At 41.3% G+C, this 21,613-nt stretch overlaps 1 protein-coding gene across 1 annotated transcript; it reads left to right on the top strand.

Moving 5' to 3' along the window:
- Window positions 1-569: 569 nt before the first annotated feature.
- Window positions 570-21,153, top strand: LOC143415017 (uncharacterized). The gene is made up of 12 exons (XM_076880316.1): window positions 570-617; window positions 1,108-1,153; window positions 1,364-1,446; window positions 2,167-2,223; window positions 4,792-4,839; window positions 5,131-5,244; window positions 5,389-5,505; window positions 5,773-5,886; window positions 6,012-6,128; window positions 6,518-6,631; window positions 6,763-6,858; window positions 20,751-21,153. Exons 2-11 carry the CDS (start codon window positions 1,114-1,116, stop codon window positions 6,799-6,801), a joined length of 843 nt encoding a protein of 280 aa, XP_076736431.1. The 5' UTR covers window positions 570-617; window positions 1,108-1,113; the 3' UTR covers window positions 6,802-6,858; window positions 20,751-21,153.
- Window positions 21,154-21,613: the final 460 nt, after the last annotated feature.

The following is a 21,613-nucleotide window of genomic DNA, read 5'->3' as shown; positions in this document are numbered from 1 at the left end:
TGTTCACATGTTGAAATAAATTACCAATCAATCAATCAATCAATCAATCACCTGTTCAGCTCTGATAACACAGTAAGGACATCTCCTGGTTTCATCTTCATGTTTCCCTCTCACCACATATCCAAACCGACATCATGACCAGCAGGTTTACAGCTGTGGCTCCAGCAAACATCAGCTGATAGTAGAAATTAATATTAAATAAATTCTAACAACAGCTTTTTGCCACATATTAACTTTGTTTTGTTAGTTTTTGTTTTGTTAGTTTTTGTTTGTCCTGGAGACATGTTTGTGTGCACAAACAAAACAAAGTATGGACACACAAGAAAACATTTCATTATAGCACGGTCAAAGGTCAAGGCCTTAAGTTTGTAATAGTTGCTCAACCAGACCATATCATTGGCATTACAAGCATTTATTGAAGTTTCCTTTTAACATGCGCACACTCAGATGAACTGATTGTTTCTCTGACAGGCACAAATTCTTTTCTCATCAGACTTCTGAAGAAACCACGCCTCCTGTTACTGCAGGTGAGTGTTTCCTTTAACCAGTGCTGAAGGAGTCATGCTGCACAGCCTCACTCACTGCAAGGAAGCAGATGCATCAGTTTCATATTTGAGGTAAATACTTTATGTTTGGTTGTTTGTTTAATTTACTGTATAATAGAAACATAATGTGTGTCTCTGTGGTTCTAACTGACAGCTTTAAACTGTTAAACTTTTAGCCTCAAAAATGTAAAACTTTAGTTCTCATTTGCAAATTCTGTGGTGATTTAAGGTGTATTTGTTTATTTGTGAGGCAATTTACAACAAGCTTCATTGTAATAGTTATTATCCCTCTATTCTGTACATTACACAGTGTGTGTGCAATGAAGGCCATCTACAGAGAAGAAACAGTTTAAGCATAACAAATAATTACGACTTAATTAACATGAACTCTTACCTTTTTTTGAGTCAAAATAGATAAAATCATTTATTCTGATTATAGTTGAGTGTTGATAGATCATCAAGTTGAGATAGGATGCTGTTTTTAAACATCTACATTTTTTTAGCACAACATGAATGCAGAAGTATATCTCTTTAGTGTGACGATTTCCTTCTCGTTCTACAGAACAAAATGAGCCTGAAAAGCTGGTTTGGATTCTCAGTCAGCCCAGGTAACCTGACACAACTGTATTCAAATGTAAAGCTCAGTACTTGTTTAAATGTGTATAAAAATACTTCAGAAAACTCTGCTTTTCTTCACTTACTATTTTTTACTGGCAGTTGGAAGAAACCTTTTTGTTTTTGACATTGGAGATTATTATTATTATTATTATTATTACAGTTATTTTATTTTCAGTATTTTCTTTAATTATTCACTTCAGAGAATTTGACTTCTTCTCCGGTCATCTGCATCGGTGTTGTCTGTACTGTTGTCTCGGGGGCCGTTCTTCTTGTCAAATACAAGGTAAACAAAATAAAAACAGTAAATCACAAATTCCTTTTTCACTTTTTCACAAACTAAACACTAATTGATGATTACCAACTTAGGTGTTGTTTTTTGAGAGAGCAAAAATGAAAATAAGACAGCTGACAGAAATTCAACTGAGGCTTTGAGCTGAAGAAAAACAATGAAACCAAACATATAAGTAAACAATGGACATTTCTTCTGTCTACGTCAGATGAAGAAAGAAACAAAGAGAATTGCGTGTTAGAAGGAAGTCTAACCTGAACAACAAGGTTCAGTCAGAGATGAATCAGAAGCACAAAGACAGGGGGGAGGAGAGAGAAATTAACCTACTACACTAAAAACGAATTATAAATGGTGTAAATATGAATGACAGTCATGGCTGTGAGTAAAGGCATGATAGTAGGACACACTTAGAAAAATGTAGAAATAGATACCACAATAAAATTACCAACCATCACATTGAGACTCTGTTGTAAGGCAAACACAAGTTTTTGCTTTGTTGACTTTTGACAGCTTGTTTCACTCTCTCTTTAGTGCCACTGGTGCCACATTTGTGTGTACAAATCTAAACAAAAGTAAAGGTGCACTGATGAAAACATTTAAAATAGTATGTACACTAAAAGCAAACCATTAAAAAAGCATAAAAAATCCACTTGCATAAACTGAAACAACTTCCACGACATGTATGTACTGAGCTCCTGATCTTTTTAAACACAGAAGACACAAGCTGAACTCAAGAGGAAGGATGAGGAGACTGAGGTGCTCAAAAATGAGGTAACTCTATATAACAAATTAAAGCATTGTTCTGATCTGGAGTGCCCAGGGCAGATCCAGGACACAGTGGAAAGACTACATGTCTCTACCAGCTTGGGAGCTGCTTGATGTTCCCCAGAGCTGAAGCAGGGAGCTGGGAAGACGGAGTTCTTGGCTTTCTTGCTTACACTGCTGCCCCCATTCTACAAGCCTGGATGAGCAGATGAAGATGGATGGATGTGATAATATGTCACTGCTCTCTTCATTTTTGACCTGAGACAGATTGGCAACTCTTCCCCCATTTATATGTAGCTATTAAGCTAAGCTCTGGGATAACCAGTATGACTAAAGTAATATTGATCCTCTCCACTTTTGTTAGCTGGAGAGACTTCAGTGGCTGAGAAATGACACACTTAAGGGGTAGGGGTCACAACGGAAGTTCACCAAGCTTACCTCTGCTATCAAAAGGATGGAGAAAGTAAATCTCAAATACCAGAGGTGTGGACTCGAGTCACATGACTTGGACTCGAGTCAGACTCGAGTCATTAATTTTATGACTTTAGACTTGACTTGAAAAAACATTCTAAGACTTGGACTTTTACACCAATGACCTGGGACTTGAATTGGACTTGAACCGGTTTACTTGAAAAGACTTGATATTTTACCCCAAATATAAAATTTAACATGCATATTATAAAGAGATTGAAAATGTGACGTTATTCACGGGTAGAACCGCAAAGGATTCTGGGAACTCGTGGCAAGCGGTACTAGCGCACGCAGGCTTTCAATTAAAATCAGTTATACAGCGATAAAAAGAAACACAAAAATGTCAAGAAGCTGTTGTATTATTAACTGCAATAGCCGGTCGCATGACAGCCACGGGAAGCTGACGAGTAAAGAGATCGGTTGTTATCGGATTACGTCGTTGAAGAGAAATTGTTCGAGCCATGTTTCCGAAGTAACAAAGATGCGACGGATGGTCTGGATTGCAGCCATTCTAAGACCAAATATAACGTCCCAGAACACTCCAGCTCACAGGTTAGTCTGCTCCAAGCATTTACATGAAGGTCAGTCTGCTGTTGTAGTTATTACGTATTTTATCATAACATAATTGTTGATGTAGGTTACAAGCAAGTCTGGCGCTGAACAGAAATTGTCGCGCTATGCTCCTTTATTTATTGTGCATAAATAGTGAATTATCCTGACACAATATTGTGTTTCGCTTCTGTTATTATGGTACATTGACAAAACATATACTTTTATTCACAGGATAAAACAGGTTTTTTGTATCACTAATTGCCCAGTACGATTACAGCATACAGTATTATTGTCACTGCTACATTTCTGTGATGCTACCAGAAATTATTTCCACTACTAATTAATTATCGTTGAGCTCAAAGGTCCTATTAATAAACGGTTAATGAATGTGTATTCATGAAGACGATTTGTGAGACTGGTAAACTTATGATACGTACGATGGTCTTTACTTTCTACACGGTGCATTTCAAGGTCCTGCACCCATCCGTCGGTAAACTGTACCTGGGCTTGTTGCAGTGACCGGAAGTTACTAAACTTCATGAGTGTATGCGCTCACTCCAAGAACCGTATGATTATAAATATGCATATAAATATGCTACGATGAGATAGCTGACTTCATCTAACTAGCAAATGTTTTCCAGGCTACGTTGGTGATGCAGTTTTTTTTTAATGTGCATGATATTTTTGTCATGCGATTTTAAAGCCGGTCCTACAACCGCATCCAAGAATAACATGCAGCTTATCTCAGAACTGTCGGTGAAAATTATTCTTGGAGCTAGGTTTAATTGAGCTGCATTCTAAAGAGGTGCAATTTCACAATTTGTGTATATTTTCTAAGTTCACTATTTTGTCATGTGTTGAGAAAAACACAGATTTAAAAATTACATGGTCTAATATTTACATTTAGCACATAACTGCAACATGCTTTTTTTCGTTTTTTTGAATGACTCGAAAGGACTTGAAATTCAAAATTTCAGACTTGTGACTTGACTCGGACTTTTACACCAGTGACTTGAGACTCGACTCTGACTTGCCTGACATTACTTGAGACTTGACTTGAGACTTGAGGATAAAGACTTGAGACTTACTTGAGACTTGCAAAACAATGACTTGGTCCCACCTCTGTCAAATACATACACAAACCTTCTTGTACAATGTCACCACTGTTCCATTAAGTTTGTGTCAGATCACAACAGAAGTCATCTCAAGGGACTTATATGATGGGGAGGCAAAACCACTTAAAGAATGAAGCCTTTGTTAAAAGCAGAGTGAGGATACGCAGCAATGTTTACTGTCTCTTCAGTTGGAAGGCAAAGTAAACAAATCTCTACATAAATTAATAAACATTTTATACATTTCTAGAACCAAATCATGTAATCTGAAGGTGCGTTGTAGGGAAAGGTCAAGATCTTTAGGTGACCCTGGTATTACAGACACAGCAGAAATACATTTAAACTTAATACAACAACATGGTTATTCATGTATTTTTCAGTTGGAGGAAAATGTAGACTTAGGGTCCAATCACTCTTTTCTAAGAATGAATCGTTGCAGAAAGACCTGCAGACCCTGAAGACAGAGCTCGAGGACAGCAAATCAGAGGTTATTGTCTTTTATTTCCTTTACCTCTGTACATTCAGTTTGATATCAAGTTATATTTCAATGCACTGAATATTTTTATATGACCCCATCAACCTCCTTCTAAAGGAGGACTAGAATGAACAACATTTAGCTATTTTCTAGTGCTAAGATTGTTGCCAGTTGCTATAGCATCAACATGAATGCTTGTTCACCAACCACCTGGCTTTCAGAGAGCTTTCTTCACTTCAATTAACAGTCAACTCAACTGTAAAGTGATTTCTCATTTTGAAATAATGTTTCCCTTTGCCCAAGTTAAAAGACAAAGCAGATGAAGTCATGAAGCTCCGTGCTGAGAAAAATAGGAGCACAGAAAATGAAAAGGAACTGCAAACCATGAAGCTGAAGATTGAGGACAAGAATAAAGAGGTACATGATTTTGAGGTTACTTAGAATCATTCAAAGTGAGTACTCTTACTCACAGGACACACACAGCAGATAGTGGTTAAAACATTTATTTCAAAGCATTAAACAACCTGAAACCACCACAGCATAAATCTTTTTCTTACTCAGCTGAATGAGGAAGTATCAAAACTACAACGTCTACTTAATAAAGAGGAGCAGAAGAGGAGGGATATTGAGATGGACGTGCAATCCCTGAAAACAAAGGTGGAGACCAAAGATAAAGAGGTAACTTCATTTTCATTTTTCTTTTTATTATTACATTAACCTATTACCTTATATCTTTTATTTTATACATTCAGGTTTGAATTTTACTTCAAATACCAACATTTTTGAAGATAATATATTTTAGTTGCAGTTTCTCTCTATTCAATGTCCTTTTTTGAAGATAATTACTGATGTTTAAAATAATTACATAAACTAAAATAATCAGGTTAAATATTTAATATTTGATTTGTTTAGTTAAATGTGTTCAATGTTTCTCTTTCCCCTGAGTTAAAAGAAAAAGAGGCTGAACTCTCGAAGCTCCGTGCCGAGAAAAATAGAAGAGAACAAGATGAGAAGGAGCTGCAGACCATAAATAGGAAGCTTGAAGCCGAGAAGAAAGAGGTTCATATTTTGTTCCTTAGACTTAATGTCTAATATTCGAATGCACAATAAAAAGTTGACATGCATTTTCTTCTGTAATTATGTTGTGTGCAAATGTATCTCTACCATTTTCCCTCTCCTCCCAGCTGAATGATGAACTAGCTGAAGTTCGAAATCAGCTCAGGGAACAGCAGCAGAAGAAGAAGGATGCTGAGATAACTGTAGAGACACTGAAGAAAGGGCTTGAAACCAACAGTACAAAGGTTTTTTACTTCAGTTTTTTCAGTTTTAATTATTATTCCATTAGCCCATTACACCATATATTCTGTTATATTGATTCTGTGTTAACTCATGCTTTATTAATCTGTTATAATTTCTCTCTGGAACCAATGATCTCTGTTCGCCACATATTTTGTTTTTAAAATTAATGTTGATATTTTTAATGTTGACATTGTCCTTTATTGTTATTATTTTTTTGATGGCCACTGCAATTTTGTCTAAAATCTGAACGCAATAACAGCTTTATTCCATCATTTTGGTTTGTAAATATTTTCCCTATCATAGTTGAACTGAACAAATAGATAACCTATGCAGTACCTAACAGAAGCTTTTCTCTTTTATTAAGAATGACTCTGTTTTCCTTTTCTCCAAGGTCAACGATCTAGAGGCTGAACTCTTGGAGGTCCGTGCTGAAAAAAATAGAAGAGAACAAGATGTGAAGGAGCTGCAGACCATAAATGTGAAGCTCGAAGCCGACAAGAAAGAGGTTCATATTTTGTTCCTTAGACTTAATGTCTAATATTTCTATACATAAATAAAAAGTTGACACGCGTTTTTTCTCATCACAGTATGTAATCATGTTGTATGCAAATGTACCATTTTACCTTCCCCTCCCAGTTAAATGAAGAAGTAGCTAAATTAAAGCGTGGGAAATAGAAGCAGATGTCCTGATGTCCTTCCTGAATGAAGGAGCTTGAGACCAAAGACATAAAGGTTTGTATCTTTCATTTAGATGCATTCACCAAGGTCTTCATTACTGATTTTTCACTGAAAGACAAATGTATTCAAATAACAAAAATTTCAAATTAGGAGTTCATCAAACTATCTTTAATGTGATTTTAGTTATTCTCTGTTTAAGTGCATGGAAATATATTGGTTTTATATTTGTTACGTGCCAAGGGGTGTGGCTTTGCTTTTGTGCTCTGTTTTGTATTCTGTTTATCTTTCAGGCGTCAGGCCTCCTCTGATTGGCCAGTTCGAAGTTGATTGGCAGGTGTCTATTGGCTGGTCTGGGCTCAGTTGGCCAATCACACTCCAAGGAACACTACAAATGAGCCGCTCCCTGGCCAGCTGGGGGCTGCTGGCTTCTGCTTTGACAAACATTTGCGAACAGGCATCTTTATGTTGTGTGTGGTGGGAGGCTGGACAGGTAAGCCGGGGTACCCTATACACTGGTTGTAGATTTTACTCTGTTAGTCACACTAGGTTATGCGGTTGATGCCACCCTTGTATGTTTTCACTGACTTTTATCGAGTAGCTAGGTAGGCCTTTTGTTTTGCATTTTTCTTTCAGTTAAGCTAGGCCCTGGAAGCTACCGACCTCTTTTTGTTTTATTACTTTCTTTGATTTGGATCAACCGCTCAGTCCTCCTCCCCCACCTCTTTACTGTTGTTAAGTTTGACTATCCAGGCAAGCACCCAATAAATCCTGCCTGATACTTAACTGTTCTGTGGTCTTCCTCCTTCATTGATTGTGGTTGTCCAGTGTTGCTGTCTCCTTCCTACCTTTGCCTCCGCCATGGTGGGGGGGACGTAACACAAGTGGGGGCTCGTCCGGGATTGTTGTATGTGGTGGACAACCTGTATTAATGAGGACGGTGCCGTGATTTTAGGGTGTCTACGTTTCATAGTATCAGCCGGAGATGAGTTTCGACCTGCCTGGTTTTGTTAGTCACCCTAGCGTTGACCAAGTTGACTTGTGTCGCAAAGACGACCTGTTGAGTATTGCTGCCCAGTATAACCTTGCCGTACCAAAGTATGGAGTGAAGAAGGATATTAAGCAGGCTTTGTTGGAGGGATTATTCGAGTTGGGGATTTTAATCAGCCCTGTTCCAGCTGGGGTGCCTTCTCAGGACCCTTCAGTTTCCCCTGGTGCCTCTGCTGATCTAGCTTCTCCAGAGAGAACTGATGAGCAAGCGCTGCCTGCTACACCTCCGGGTGCCCAAGTTAACTCTGATGCGGCTCCCCAAACTCTGCCTCGCTTTAAGCCTTTCACTCCAGAATCCCAATCATCTAGCAGTGATGCAAAGCTTAAGGTTCGCTTACTGCGTTTACAGTTGGAGGCACAAGAGAAGGATAAGGTGCGTAAAGCGGATTATGATCTCCGGCTGGAGGTCCGTAGGCTGGAGATAGAAGCTGAAAAAGAAGTCAGGTTAAAGCAGCTTGAAGTAGAAGCACTGAGGGTGTCATCAGGACAGAAAACAGATGCCACTAAAGAAATCCCGAAAGTCTCCCCGGAAAGTTTTAACGTTAGCAAACATATTGCCCTAGTACCTACCTTTCGTGAGACTGAGGTAGATTCGTACTTCAACGCTTTTGAAAAGGTGGCTACTGCTCTGAAATGGCCAAGAGACATGTGGCCCATATTACTTCAGTGTAAATTAGTGGGCAAAGCTCAGGAGGTAGTAGCTTCACTTTCGCTAGAGCAAAGCATGAAATACGACGTGTTGAAGGAAACAATTGTACGTGCCTACGAACTGGTACCTGAGGCCTACAGGCAGAAATTTAGAAACCATAAGAAGTCCAGCAGTCAAACATATGTGGAGTTTGCACATGAAAAAGGGGCTCTTTTTGATAAATGGTGCGCTGCTAACAGAGTTGGGGATGAGTATGAGTCGCTGCGTGAGTTAATGCTACTGGAGGATTTTAAAAATTCATTACCTGAGAGGCTCATAATGTTCTTAAACGAACAGAAGGTGACGTCCATGTCCAAAGCAGCTGTGTTGGCCGATGAGTTTGTGCTAACTCATAAGAATGTTTTTACCCCTGTTTCCCATCCAGATAGGCCCACAGCCATGCGCTCAGCACGGCTTGAGTCTAGTTGCGCTGCTGCGAGGCCAGTGAGGCCAGTGAGGGTGCCCTCGCCTCCCCACGGTGAGCGTGAATGCTTTTATTGCCACAAGAGGGGTCATCTCATCGCAGAATGTCAGGCATTAAAGCGTAAACAGCAACTATCCTCACAACCAAAAGGGGTGGGATTGATTAAAGCCACAGAGACTGGGAGGGCATTTCAACCAAACACTAACCACCCTGACCCCTGTTTCAAACCATTCATTCTAGAGGGAGTGGTTTCGCTGACTGGGAATCCAAATGATCAACAACCAGTAAAAATACTGAGAGATACAGGGGCCTCTCAGTCCATCATTAGAGAAAACGTCTTACCGTTTTCTGAGGAGTCATTTTGCCAGTCCAGTGTTATTGTCCAGGGAGTAGAACTCGGATTTGTATCTGCCCCTTTGCACACTATTCACATTCAGTCTTCATTAGTCAGCGGAGTTGTTAAAGTGGCTATTCGTTCTGCGTTGCCCATACCAGGCATTGACTTCATCCTAGGTAATGACCTTGCTGGAGGCAAGGTCATACCCATTCCTGAGGTGTTAGACAGACCCGAGCTGAGCCGGGATTCTGACTCAGCCCAAGACCAGCTTGCCATCTTTCCAGCTTGTGTAGTTACGAGGGCCCAGACAAAAAAGTATGGTCCTGACTTGGCCGATTCCTTTATGAGGTCAGATCCCGTTGGTGATGTGATTAACTTTACCTCTGGATCTAAGGTTCAGGCCACAGTTCCACCTGCTGACAAAACACAACCAGTTCTGGATTTGCCAGTCTCCCGAGAGGAGTTCATTATTGCACAGAAAAATGATGTAACCCTGTCCAAGTGTCATTCCTCCACTCTCAGTCAACAGGATGCCAAAGGGAAAAAGCTGGCTTACTTCTCTGACAAAGGTCTTCTGATGCGTAGATGGACAAGTGAGGTCTCGGAAGACGCTGACTGGTCTGCAGTATATCAGGTGGTAGTACCTACTGCTTATCGTACCCAGGTACTGTCCTTAGCACATGACCACCCATGGTCAGGACATTTGGGGGTTAATAAAACATACACCAGAATTCTGAAACATTTCTTCTGGCCCGGACTGAAATCTGATGTTGTTCAATACTGCCGTACTTGCCATGTATGCCAAATGACCGGCAAGCCAAACCAAGTAATCCCCCCCGCTCCTCTCTGTCCTATCCCAGTAGTAGAGGAGCCATTTCAAAAAGTGATTGTTGACTGTGTGGGGCCTCTACCTAAAGCTAAAACTGGAAACCAGTTTCTGTTGACGATCATGTGCGTTTCGACCAGGTTTCCCGAGGCAATCCCACTACGGAGAATAACAGCTCAGATTGTTGTCAAAGCACTGTTGAGATTCTTTTCAACCTTTGGTCTGCCTAAGGTTGTGCAAACAGACCAAGGCACTAACTTTAAGTCTAGAGTGTTTGCCCAAGCCCTGAAAACATTAGGCATTGAACACATAACCTCGAGTTCTTACCATCCTGAAAGTCAGGGGGCACTAGAGAGGTTTCATCAGACTTTGAAGTCTATGTTAAGGAAACACTGTTATAGTTCCCAACGGGACTGGGATGAAAGTGTTCCACTTGTTTTATTTGCCTGTCGGGAAGCAACCCAAGAATCTCTGGGATTTAGTCCCAGTGAGCTTGTGTTTGGGCGTGAGATGAGGGGTCCTTTGAAGGTTTTTAAAGAGAGGCTGGCTACACCGGTTGACAACACCAAAAGCCTTCCAGAGTACGTCAAGACACTGAATGACAGGTTGAAGAGGGCTTATTCCTTAACCAGGAACGTATTAGCCACGTCACAAGCGAAAATGAAGAGACACTTTGATCAGCGGGCTGTTGACCGTTCATTTCTGCCAGGTGACAGAGTGCTCCTTCTCCTTCCGGTGCCCGGCTCCTCTCTCTCCGTTAGGTTCTCTGGTCCTTATGTTGTAGAGAGAAAACTCAGCAAGACTAACTACATTATTCAGACCCCGGATCGCAGACGTCCCACTCGGGTGTGTCATGTCAACATGATGAAGCTGTACAACTCTCGTGAACCTTCAGCTGTGCCATCTGTGGTCCAAGAGCAAGTGGTTACGTCTCCGATGGCTTCGGTGACCAAGGTGGAGATTACTCCAGATGAAGATGGGTTGGTGTTACGAGGTGCTGAGCCTCAAAGTGCTCGACTAGGTAATTCTGTGATATTGTCAACCCTAACACAATACCTGTCCCACCTTCCTGCTGAACAGAGCAATGATATTATAACACTCATATCGGGATTCCCATCTCTGTTCAGTGATATCCCGTCTCAAACCACTGTCATAAAACATGATGTGGTGCTCACTAACCCTACACCAATCAAACAGCGCGCTTATCGGGTTAGTCCTGCAAAGAGGGAAATCATAAAACAGGAAGTTGAGTATCTTCTTCAGAATGGATTGGCAGTGCCAAGCTCCAGCTCTTGGAGTTCACCATGTCTCTTAGACACTAAGTCAGATGGAAGCCCAAGATTCTGTACGGACTTCCGAAAGGTGAACTCTGTCACTGTACCCGATGCACATCCCTTACCCCTTATCGATGACTGCATTGATGAAATAGGGCCTGCAAAATACATCACTAAACTCGATATGTTAAAAGGGTATTGGCAAGTGCCTTTGACACAGCAAGCGTCTGAGATTTCAGCTTTTGTCACCCCTGACCACTTCCTGCAGTATACGGTTATGCCTTTTGGCATGTGCAATGCCCCTGCAACGTTTCAGAGACTGGTTAACAAAGTGTTGGGAAACATCCCTAACTGCCGAGCATACTTAGATGACATTGTTGTGTATAGCAGTGACTGGTCCACCCACATAGCTACATTAAAAAAAGTCTTCATTAGCCTAGACAGTGCGTCTCTCACTTTGAACCTTGCCAAATGTGATTTCGCTAGAGGCAGTGTCCTCTACCTTGGCCAGCAAGTTGGTCTAGGGCAAGTGCGCCCTGCAGATGCCAAAGTCATTGCGATTAGGGAGTTCCCCCAACCAACCACCAGGAGAGAACTGCGGCGGTTCCTTGGGATGATAGGATATTACCGACGGTTTTGTAAAAATTTCTCTTCTATTGCTGCCCCTCTCACTGATTTAACCAGCCCCTCAAAGCCGTTTATTTGGTCTGGGAGTTGTCAGCAGGCTTTCGAAAGCCTTAAGGGCTTACTTTGTTGCACCCCTGTTTTGTCTGCTCCTAACTTCTCTTTACCATTCAAACTGGAAATAGATGCCAGCGCAGTTGGGGCGGGAGCGGTGCTTCTCCAGGAGGATACCCAGGGCATTGACCATCCTGTGAGTTACTTCTCTCGGAAGTTTGACAAACACCAGCTCAGGTATTCTACCATTGAAAAGGAGACCCTTGCTTTGTTGTGGGCCTTGCAACATTTTGAAGTCTATACAGAGTCAGGTCAGAGGTCAGTCCAAGTATTCACAGATCACAACCCTTTAGTTTTCCTCTCCAAGATGTATAATCACAACCAGCAGCTTATGCGTTGGTCACTGATTATTCAGAATTATACCCTCAAAATCCATCACAAAAAAGGTTCAGAAAACATTGTAGCAGACGCACTCTCCCGTGCTGTTTAGAGAGGTCACCAAACCCTGAGTTTGGTTTTTGAAGGGTGGGGGTGTTACGTGCCAAGGGGTGTGGCTTTGCTTTTGTGCTCTGTTTTGTATTCTGTTTATCTTTCAGGCGTCAGGCCTCCTCTGATTGGCCAGTTCGAAGTTGATTGGCAGGTGTCTATTGGCTGGTCTGGGCTCAGTTGGCCAATCACACTCCAAGGAACACTACAAATGAGCCGCTCCCTGGCCAGCTGGGGGCTGCTGGCTTCTGCTTTGACAAACATTTGCGAACAGGCATCTTTATGTTGTGTGTGGTGGGAGGCTGGACAGGTAAGCCGGGGTACCCTATACACTGGTTGTAGATTTTACTCTGTTAGTCACACTAGGTTATGCGGTTGATGCCACCCTTGTATGTTTTCACTGACTTTTATCGAGTAGCTAGGTAGGCCTTTTGTTTTGCATTTTTCTTTCAGTTAAGCTAGGCCCTGGAAGCTACCGACCTCTTTTTGTTTTATTACTTTCTTTGATTTGGATCAACCGCTCAGTCCTCCTCCCCCACCTCTTTACTGTTGTTAAGTTTGACTATCCAGGCAAGCACCCAATAAATCCTGCCTGATACTTAACTGTTCTGTGGTCTTCCTCCTTCATTGATTGTGGTTGTCCAGTGTTGCTGTCTCCTTCCTACCTTTGCCTCCGCCATGGTGGGGGGGACGTAACATATTTGTACATTTTTTTTTAATTTTGTTTCTCTTTTTTTCAGCCTCTCAGTCATTTGTACACATAGTAGGTCCCACCCCACTTACGTATGTTCAATTCATTATTATTAACTACTTTTATATTTTTACATCATTTTTTTTTATATTATACTACTTAGACATAGACAGTAGGGTTGTGGGTCAGAATGGCCTTTTAATCATGCCAGCTTGCATACTATAAAAAGTGCCTGCGTGTAGCTGTTAGGATGCCTGGGTCGTTGACCCAGGGTTTTTGAGTTTATTATTTATTATTTCTAGTCTTTGGTTTCTTTGAGTTCTGTCTTATGGTTTATGTCTCTGTCTTCTCTAGTTGCTCTGTCTCCCCTGTCAGCTGTATCCCCTTGTCTAGTTCGCGTCTCTTTGTATCCTTAGTTGCTATATCCCCGTGTCCAGTCAGTGTCTGTGTTTGTCTGTCTGCCCTGGTCCCACGTCTCTGTTCCCTCTGTTGTAGTGCCTGCGTGTGAGCCTGTGTCTTTTGTTCAGTCTGTGTTATGGGTTTCCTGTTTTACTTTGAAAGTCCATGTCTGATGTTAATGTGTCTGGTTTTGCTTCCCCTTGTCTCGTTAGGCCTGATTTGCCCCAGCTGTGTTTCCCTCCTGTTACCCATTCCCTGATTGCTCCCTCTGTGTATTTAAGCCCTGTGTTTCTTTGTGTCTGTGTCGCGATCTACTGTTTACCTAGCTGTGTGTTCTGTCAGTCCTCCGGTTTAAGTTTATTTTGATTTTTTTCCAGTTATGTTATATTTTGAGTTTAACATTAAAGCTGTTTTGAGCTCACGATTGTCTCCGGAGTCTGCACCTTGGGTCCTATTCCTGCCTGCACACAGCCACTCATAACAGTAGCAGGAGATCTAGCTCATTTTTTTTTTTTTATTTCCTTCTAATTTTTTTGTTTGTTCTATTTTGTTTTAGTTATTTGTCTGTCATAGTAAATACCACTATCATATACGTATTGAGAGTGATCTAAAAGTTATAGTTATACTCAGAGTTTATTCATTTATTTTGAATTGATAGTGTCATGAAACCATCTGTGATGGACCGAGTTGAACAGGAGGAGCCCAGGAATTATTAGAAAAATATAGTTTCCATTTATTTAACCCCCAAAAATTATATTTACAAGACTAATAAATGTTGAGCTCATAAAAGAGGTCAAAGAAACAAAACTGAACTCAGGCAAAGACTGCAAACTTAACAAACCAAATGACTGCCCAAACATATATAATTGACCTAAACATGAAATGACATACAAGGGTATATATATAATGGCTGAGCAGACCATTGTGACACATGAGGGGTAACAAACAAAACACAATCATAAATCACGAATGCAGTACAATCTAGTTTGTTAATAAACTAAACACTAAAGAAGAAAATCAAAAAACCCCATTAAACCCTAAACTCAAATATTTAATTAAATACAAATACTTTGTTTTTAAAGTAAAGAAAACACACATTCCCCCTTCAGCAGGAAGTGGTGGTGTGGTCCAATTATCTTCCTTTGTATTTAATGGTTTCAAACCCTGGCTACCATCTTTTGTCCAGCAACTCCCAGGGATGATGGCAGGTAAGAAATAAAAAGACAAAGGTTAGTCAGAAAGCAAAGAAATGAAGTAGCATGAATACATAAGTGAACTAAATGTGCGTGCTTACAAATAGAACAGATGTATCCAAACCAATCAATGAAGTTATTGGCAACTAAAATGTATTACTATGTTCAAATGAAGAATGAAAATACAAAAGTTACCAACTTTAGAGTGTGGCCGTGGGTTTGGCCATCACACACACCCCCCACTTCTGGATCTTCCATCAGGCAGCGAGAGAGGTAATCAGCAATGGTGTTGTCTTTACCAGGGATACAGTGAACCTTAAACCGGTATGGCTGCATAGCCAGATACCACCTAGTGATTCTCCCATTAGTGTCTTTCATTCTCTCCAGCCACTGCTGGGCTTTGTGGTCAGTTTGAAGGATGAATTCTCTTCCCAGCAAATAATATATATGAAAGAGTCAAGTGCCCATTTAATGGCCAAGGCTTCCTTCTCAACCGTTGCGTAGCGGCTCTCCCTTGGTAGCAGCTTACAGCTGATGTAGGCGACAGGATGTCGATCCTCTGGTGGTCCCTGCAGAAGCACTGCTCCCAAACCCCTTTCAGATGGTCCCTGCAGAAGCACTGCTCCCAAACCCCTTTCAGAAGCATCAGTCTGCAATGTAAAGTCTTTTGTGAAATCTGGTGAGTGCAGAACGGGGTCCTTACTCAGGGACTGGCGAAGGTCTTTGAAAGCTGCAACAGCTTCAGCTGTCCACCGAATCTTATTGGGACATCTTGAGCCAATCCTGTCCGTCAGTGGGGCTGCTCTAGCTGAGAAGTTGGGAATGAATCTGTTGTAGAACGCAGCCATGCCGAGGAAGGATCACAGCTGTTTCCTGGTTTGTGGAAGAGGACATGATGCAATTGCATTAATTTTGTCAACCTGTGGTTTAATTGTACCACCTCCAACAGTAAACCCGAGGTACTGGACTTCAGTCCTAGCAAGAGCACACTTTGCTGGATTGATGGTAAGGCCTGCGGAACACAGCCGATCCAGCACAATTCTTAGGTGATCCACATGCTCTTCCCAAGTTCCACTGAAAACAACAACATCATCAAGGTACGCACAGGTGAATGCTGAGAGCCCACAGAGTACCTTATCCATTAGCCTTTGAAATGTTGCTGGGGCCCCATGCAAACCAAATAGCAAGACTGAACTCGAACAAACCCCACGGAGTACGGAATGCTGTCAACTCTTGAGACTGTTTAGTGAGAGGTACTTGCCAGTATCCCTTGGAGAGATCAATGGTCGTTAGATATTTTGCCTTCTCCAAACGCTCAATGAGATCGTCAATGCGTGGCATCGGGTAAGAGTCAAATTTTGATATGGAATTGAGATACCTGAAGTCGATGCAAAAACGTATCGTGCTATCCTTTTTCGGAGCCAACACAACAGGGTTGCACCACTCACTTGTTGAAGGTTGAATGATTCCAAGAGACAGCATGAGGTCCACCTCCTCCTTTAACTCCACCAGGAAGCGTTCCGGTATCCTGTAACTCATACGCTTCACAGCTGCATCAGGTTTTAAAACAATGTCATGCTCCACCAGACTCGTGCGACCTGGGTACTTTTGAAATATGTCTGAATTAATCAGAGGTGTTACCTGAGACTGTTGCTCACTGGTGAGATGGCTCAGGTCCAGGACAGAGACTGTTACTGAAGGCAAGTAGTCATTAACTTCTTCCTCCTCATCCACGCTGTGAATAAGCAAACCCTCCGTTTTATTCTCAGTGCGTGGAATCCATTCCTTAAGAAGGTTAACATGGAGCACTCTACTCCCTCGCTGGAGACCTGGTGTGGAAACTTTGTAGGTAGTAGGTCCAAGTTTCTTCTGTACTTCAAAGGGTCCCTGCCACTTTGCCAGCAACTTGCTGTCAGAAGTTGGCAACATTACCAAAACCTTCTGGCCAGGGACAAAACTCCGGTGGCGAGCTTTTTTATCAAACAAAGTCTTTTGTTGCCTCTGAGCAGCTGCCATACGACTCTGAGCCAGTTCACTCATCTGCTGAAGCTTTTCTCTCATATGAATGACATATGAAATAACATTGACAGATTCCTCTTTACCTTGCTCTCCCTCCCATGAGTCCTTTAGCAGGGTCAATGGGCCTCTCACCTCATGGCCATAAAGAAGCTCAAATGGGGAGAAGCCAGTGGAGGCTTGAGGAACTTCCCTGTAGGCAAAAAGGAGGTATGGCAGCCACTGGTCCCAATCAGACCCTGTATCATTGACAAACTTTCGGAGTATTTGTTTGAGAGTTTGGTTGAAGCGCTCCGTCAGTCCATCTGTCTGTGGGTGATAAGGGGTTGTCCGCATACTCCTGATGCCTAACAGCTTATAGACCTCTTTCAACAGTGTGGACATAAAATTAGTGCCCTGGTCAGTTAAAATCTCCTGTGGGAATCCAACCCTTGAGAACAGTTGAATCAATGAGGAAGCTACAGTTTTTGCTTTAACAGTTTTTAATGGAAAGACTTCAGGATGCCTCGTAGCATAGTCTGTAATGACTAGCATAAAGCGATTTCCAGATTTACTTTTTTCTACAGGACCAACTACGTCCATGCCAACACGCTGAAATGGTATACCAATGATTGGGAGAGGTTGGAGTGGTGCGTTGGTGGGGACTCTAATCGAAGTCTTCTGACATTGAGGACAACTCCTGCAAAACATAGCAACATCTGAGCGCAAGCCAGGCCAGAAAAAAGTATCGCTTGATGCGAGCGGTGGTTTTATGCTTCCCCAGGTGGCCAGCCCAGGGAATGGAGTGCCCCAAAGTAAGCACTGTTTCACGGGCTACTTTAGGGACCACTAACTGTTTAACCTGGCCGTGCTGGTGGTATAAAATGCCATCTTGCAGAATGTACAGCTCTTTATTTATGTCAGATTCAACAGAGTCCTTTTCCTTAGCCCTCAGCAACATGGGAGACAAAGTTGGATCAGCCTGCTGCATTTGTCTGATGTTCGTAGGTACTGAAAAACCTAAAGGCATATCTGGAGCAGCCTGAACTGATGTCTTTCCAACAGTGTGTTGAAATTTTTCACGTCTTCTTTGACTGCGTGGCTTCCGAGACTTCCCGGGATCTGTCTCTAGTTCAGCCTCAAAGAAGGGTAAAGCACTGAGGGTTGCATAATGCTCATCCTGATTTTTAGTTTGAGCCCTTGTTATAGCAACATTGCACTCTTGCACTTCTCTCAACAAATCATAGATGACTGGCAGATCCTCCCCAAGAACTACAGGATAGGGCAGATTATCAGCTACACCAACCTTTAACAGATAGGGTGTCCCCTGCACTTCAATAAACAGATCAGCAGTAGGGTATGGTCTTTCATCACCATGTATACAGCAAACTGATAAGGTTTCAGAGGGGCATGTGTAGTCTTTTGACACATATTTCCTGTGTACCAGAGTCTGTGTGCTGCCAGTGTCTATTAAAGCATTAATTTCTTGTCCATTAATCTTAACTGTGGTGATTTTATTTGACTGCTTTCTCTCAGATTTAATATCCACATTCTGGTGAGGCACAAAACACATCTGAGATAATTTGCTTTGATTATTAGGACACATGGGCTTAGTGTGACCTTCCTGTCCACAAAGGTAGCACACTGGTGGCCTTTTAACTGGCTTCGAGGTATTCAGAGGCTGCTTTTCCCTTGTAAAGGGCTTACCCACACCCGTCGCTGACCTCTGAGGATGCTGAGGGGGTTGCGACCGACGTGAATCTCCGGCAGCCTTCCATGCACTGTTGCTCCATGGCTGACTCTTACTTCGGGCAGCTACAAACAAATCAGCCAGGATGGCGGCCTCTGCAGCAGACTTTGGATTATGCTCCTTAATCCAGACCTGAAGCTCAGGACACAGCATTCTTAAAAACTGCTCCAAGATAATAATTTCACCAACTTCTTTTATAGTTCTGTTCTTAGGCTGAATCCATTTCTCATAAAGTTCTTTTAGTCTTGCATACAGTTCCTTGGGACTCTCATCAAAAACTTCAAGACAGCGAAATCTTTGCCTTTATGTTTCTGGGTTTATATCATATTTTTGCAAAATGGCAGCTTTTACCTTCTCATATTGCAGTGAATCGTCCACATCCATATTAACATAGGCACTTCGAGCCTTACCAGTGAGAAGAGGAATGAGGTGAAAAATCCAGTCTGACTCTGGCCAGCGACAAGCAGCTGCAATTCTCTCAAAAGTGGTCAGAAAATGTTCAACATCATCTTCAACAGCTAGTTTCTCCAGTTTAGGATGACGAATATGCACAGACTGACCTGTTAATATGGAGGCTGAGCCAGAACCCTCATGCTGAGATGTTGCTTGTGTCTGATAATCAGCTGGAGTTTCAACAGACTCTGGATCAGTTGATGTGGGCTCTGGAAGTGGGGTGGTTCTAGCCTGCACTTCCATTTGCAAAAGCCGAAACTGGTGTTGCAAACTCTTAAAACGCTGTTCTTGCAGTACAGCATCCTCTCTCTGCTTTTTATCTCGAACTTCCTGTTGTCCCATGAAAGCCTGAAGAATCCCAGCAATATCAAGCAGAGTTGGCTCCCTGGTATCCTCTCCTTCAGTGTCTCCAGCCACAACTGAAATTCCTTCTTCCATCTCCTTCTCCCTCTCTGGCTGCTGCAAGGCCTCTTTGGCCTCCATTTTATTTCCTCTCTTTTGGCGCACAGCATTCTGCATGGCTCAAAAGTTTGTCAGGGGAGGAAAAAGGGCAGAAAAATGCAAAAAAAAAATCCTGTCTCCTCAACTGAAGGATCCCACTCCTGACACCACATGTGATGGACCGAGTTGAAAAACAGGAGGAGCCCAGGAATTATTAGAAAAATATAGTTTCCATTTATTTAACCCCCAAAAATTATATTTACAAGACTAATAAATGTTGAGCTCATAAAAGAGGTCAAAGAAACAAAACTGAACTCAGGCAAAGACTGCAAACTTAACAAACCAAATGACTGCCCAAACATATATAATTGACCTAAACATGAAATGACATACAAGGGTATATATATAATGGCTGAGCAGACCATTGTGACACATGAGGGGTAACAAACAAAACACAATCATAAATCACGAATGCAGTACAATCTAGTTTGTTAATAAACTAAACACTAAAGAAGAAAATCAAAAAACCCCATTAAACCCTAAACTCAAATATTTAATTAAATACAAATACTTTGTTTTTAAAGTAAAGAAAACACACATTCCCCCTTCAGCAGGAAGTGGTGGTGTGGTCCAATTATCTTCCTTTGTATTTAATGGTTTCAAACCCTGGCTACCATCTTTTGTCCAGCAACTCCCAGGGATGATGGCAGGTAAGAAATAAAAAGACAAAGGTTAGTCAGAAAGCAAAGAAATGAAGTAGCATGAATACATAAGTGAACTAAATGTGCGCGCTTACAAATAGAACAGATGTATCCAAACCAATCAATGAAGTTATTGGCAACTAAAATGTATTACTATGTTCAAATGAAGAATGAAAATACAAAAGTTACCAACTTTAGAGTGTGGCCATGGGTTTGGCCATCACACCATCCTAGAATTGACCATGAGAACGATAAAATTACCTGTTTATCTCTGTATTGTTTTATTGTAAAGCCCAGTATTACACTGTAGTTTTTCATCTTTGAATCTTACAGTCAAGTTAAATGTTATACATCTTGTAATCATATGCATCATAACATGGATTTATCACAAATTATGTTCTGGGTGTGAAAAGTGAAGCCAATTAAGCAAAGTTTGTTCAACTTATATTAATTATAATGACCAGCAGGGGGAGACTACTGTGCAAATAAATGTACTCAGCTGTAACTTATGTAGTCATTCATTACAGATTAACCTCTCTTCTTATATTTCCTTCTCTCTCAAGTTTGAAGATAAAATAACGGAAATCCAGCAGCAGGAAACAGATGAACAGCAGAGAGAGGAAGCTGAGCAACAAGGGGAGGTCCTAAAACAGGAGTTGGAAATGGGATTTACTTAACATGTGTATATTTGTAAAATAGATGCATTATTAATTTAGGAATTAACAACACATTTTTATTTTGAACATTCATAATAAGCAAAAGGTGTTTTTGTTAAAAAGAAGAAAAATATAGTTAAAAAGTATAGTTTATACATGCAGCTGAAAACCATTCACTCCGGAGCTACTCATCCACACACCAGCAGCAGGGTCCCTGCACAGTTTAATTAATATAACACCGTGCATTGTTTGCACAAAAACAAACACATACGATAAATGTTAGTAACAAAATAGATAAATAAAATTTTTACAAAAGACTTTTTGTCATTGTCCTCCAGTCCTCTTGTGCTCACTCACTGTGGATGTGCATCCGTATGTACATAGTGCTACATGGCAGTATGTACAGATGTTTTTTTTTTCTCCAGACCTAGATAGACAATTTACTTTCTACTCATTCTTGGTAAGGGAGATTTATTTATGTACGTTTTTTTGTTTTTTTGTATCTATTTACCTGTTTTGCCAAGATAAATGTTTTGTTTATTATTGAACATGAGGTCAAAGTAGTCAGAAAATCAGCTCAGATTTGAAAAAATAAAATAAAACACAAAACAAAACCCAACAACAACCCACAATACCTCATGAACTGACGATCCTATTTTATTGGTAGCTTTCCCTTCACTCCACAGCCATGCTGAGGCCTTCTACTAAAGGTAGCATAGCCTGTTATGTATAGGTCAGACATGAGTGAGAGAGATAACTAAAGCCATACT

Source organism: Maylandia zebra, linkage group LG3 (assembly GCF_041146795.1).
Source record: "Maylandia zebra isolate NMK-2024a linkage group LG3, Mzebra_GT3a, whole genome shotgun sequence".
Lineage (NCBI taxonomy): Eukaryota > Metazoa > Chordata > Actinopteri > Cichliformes > Cichlidae > Maylandia > Maylandia zebra.
This window is presented reverse-complemented; position numbering and strand designations above follow the sequence as displayed.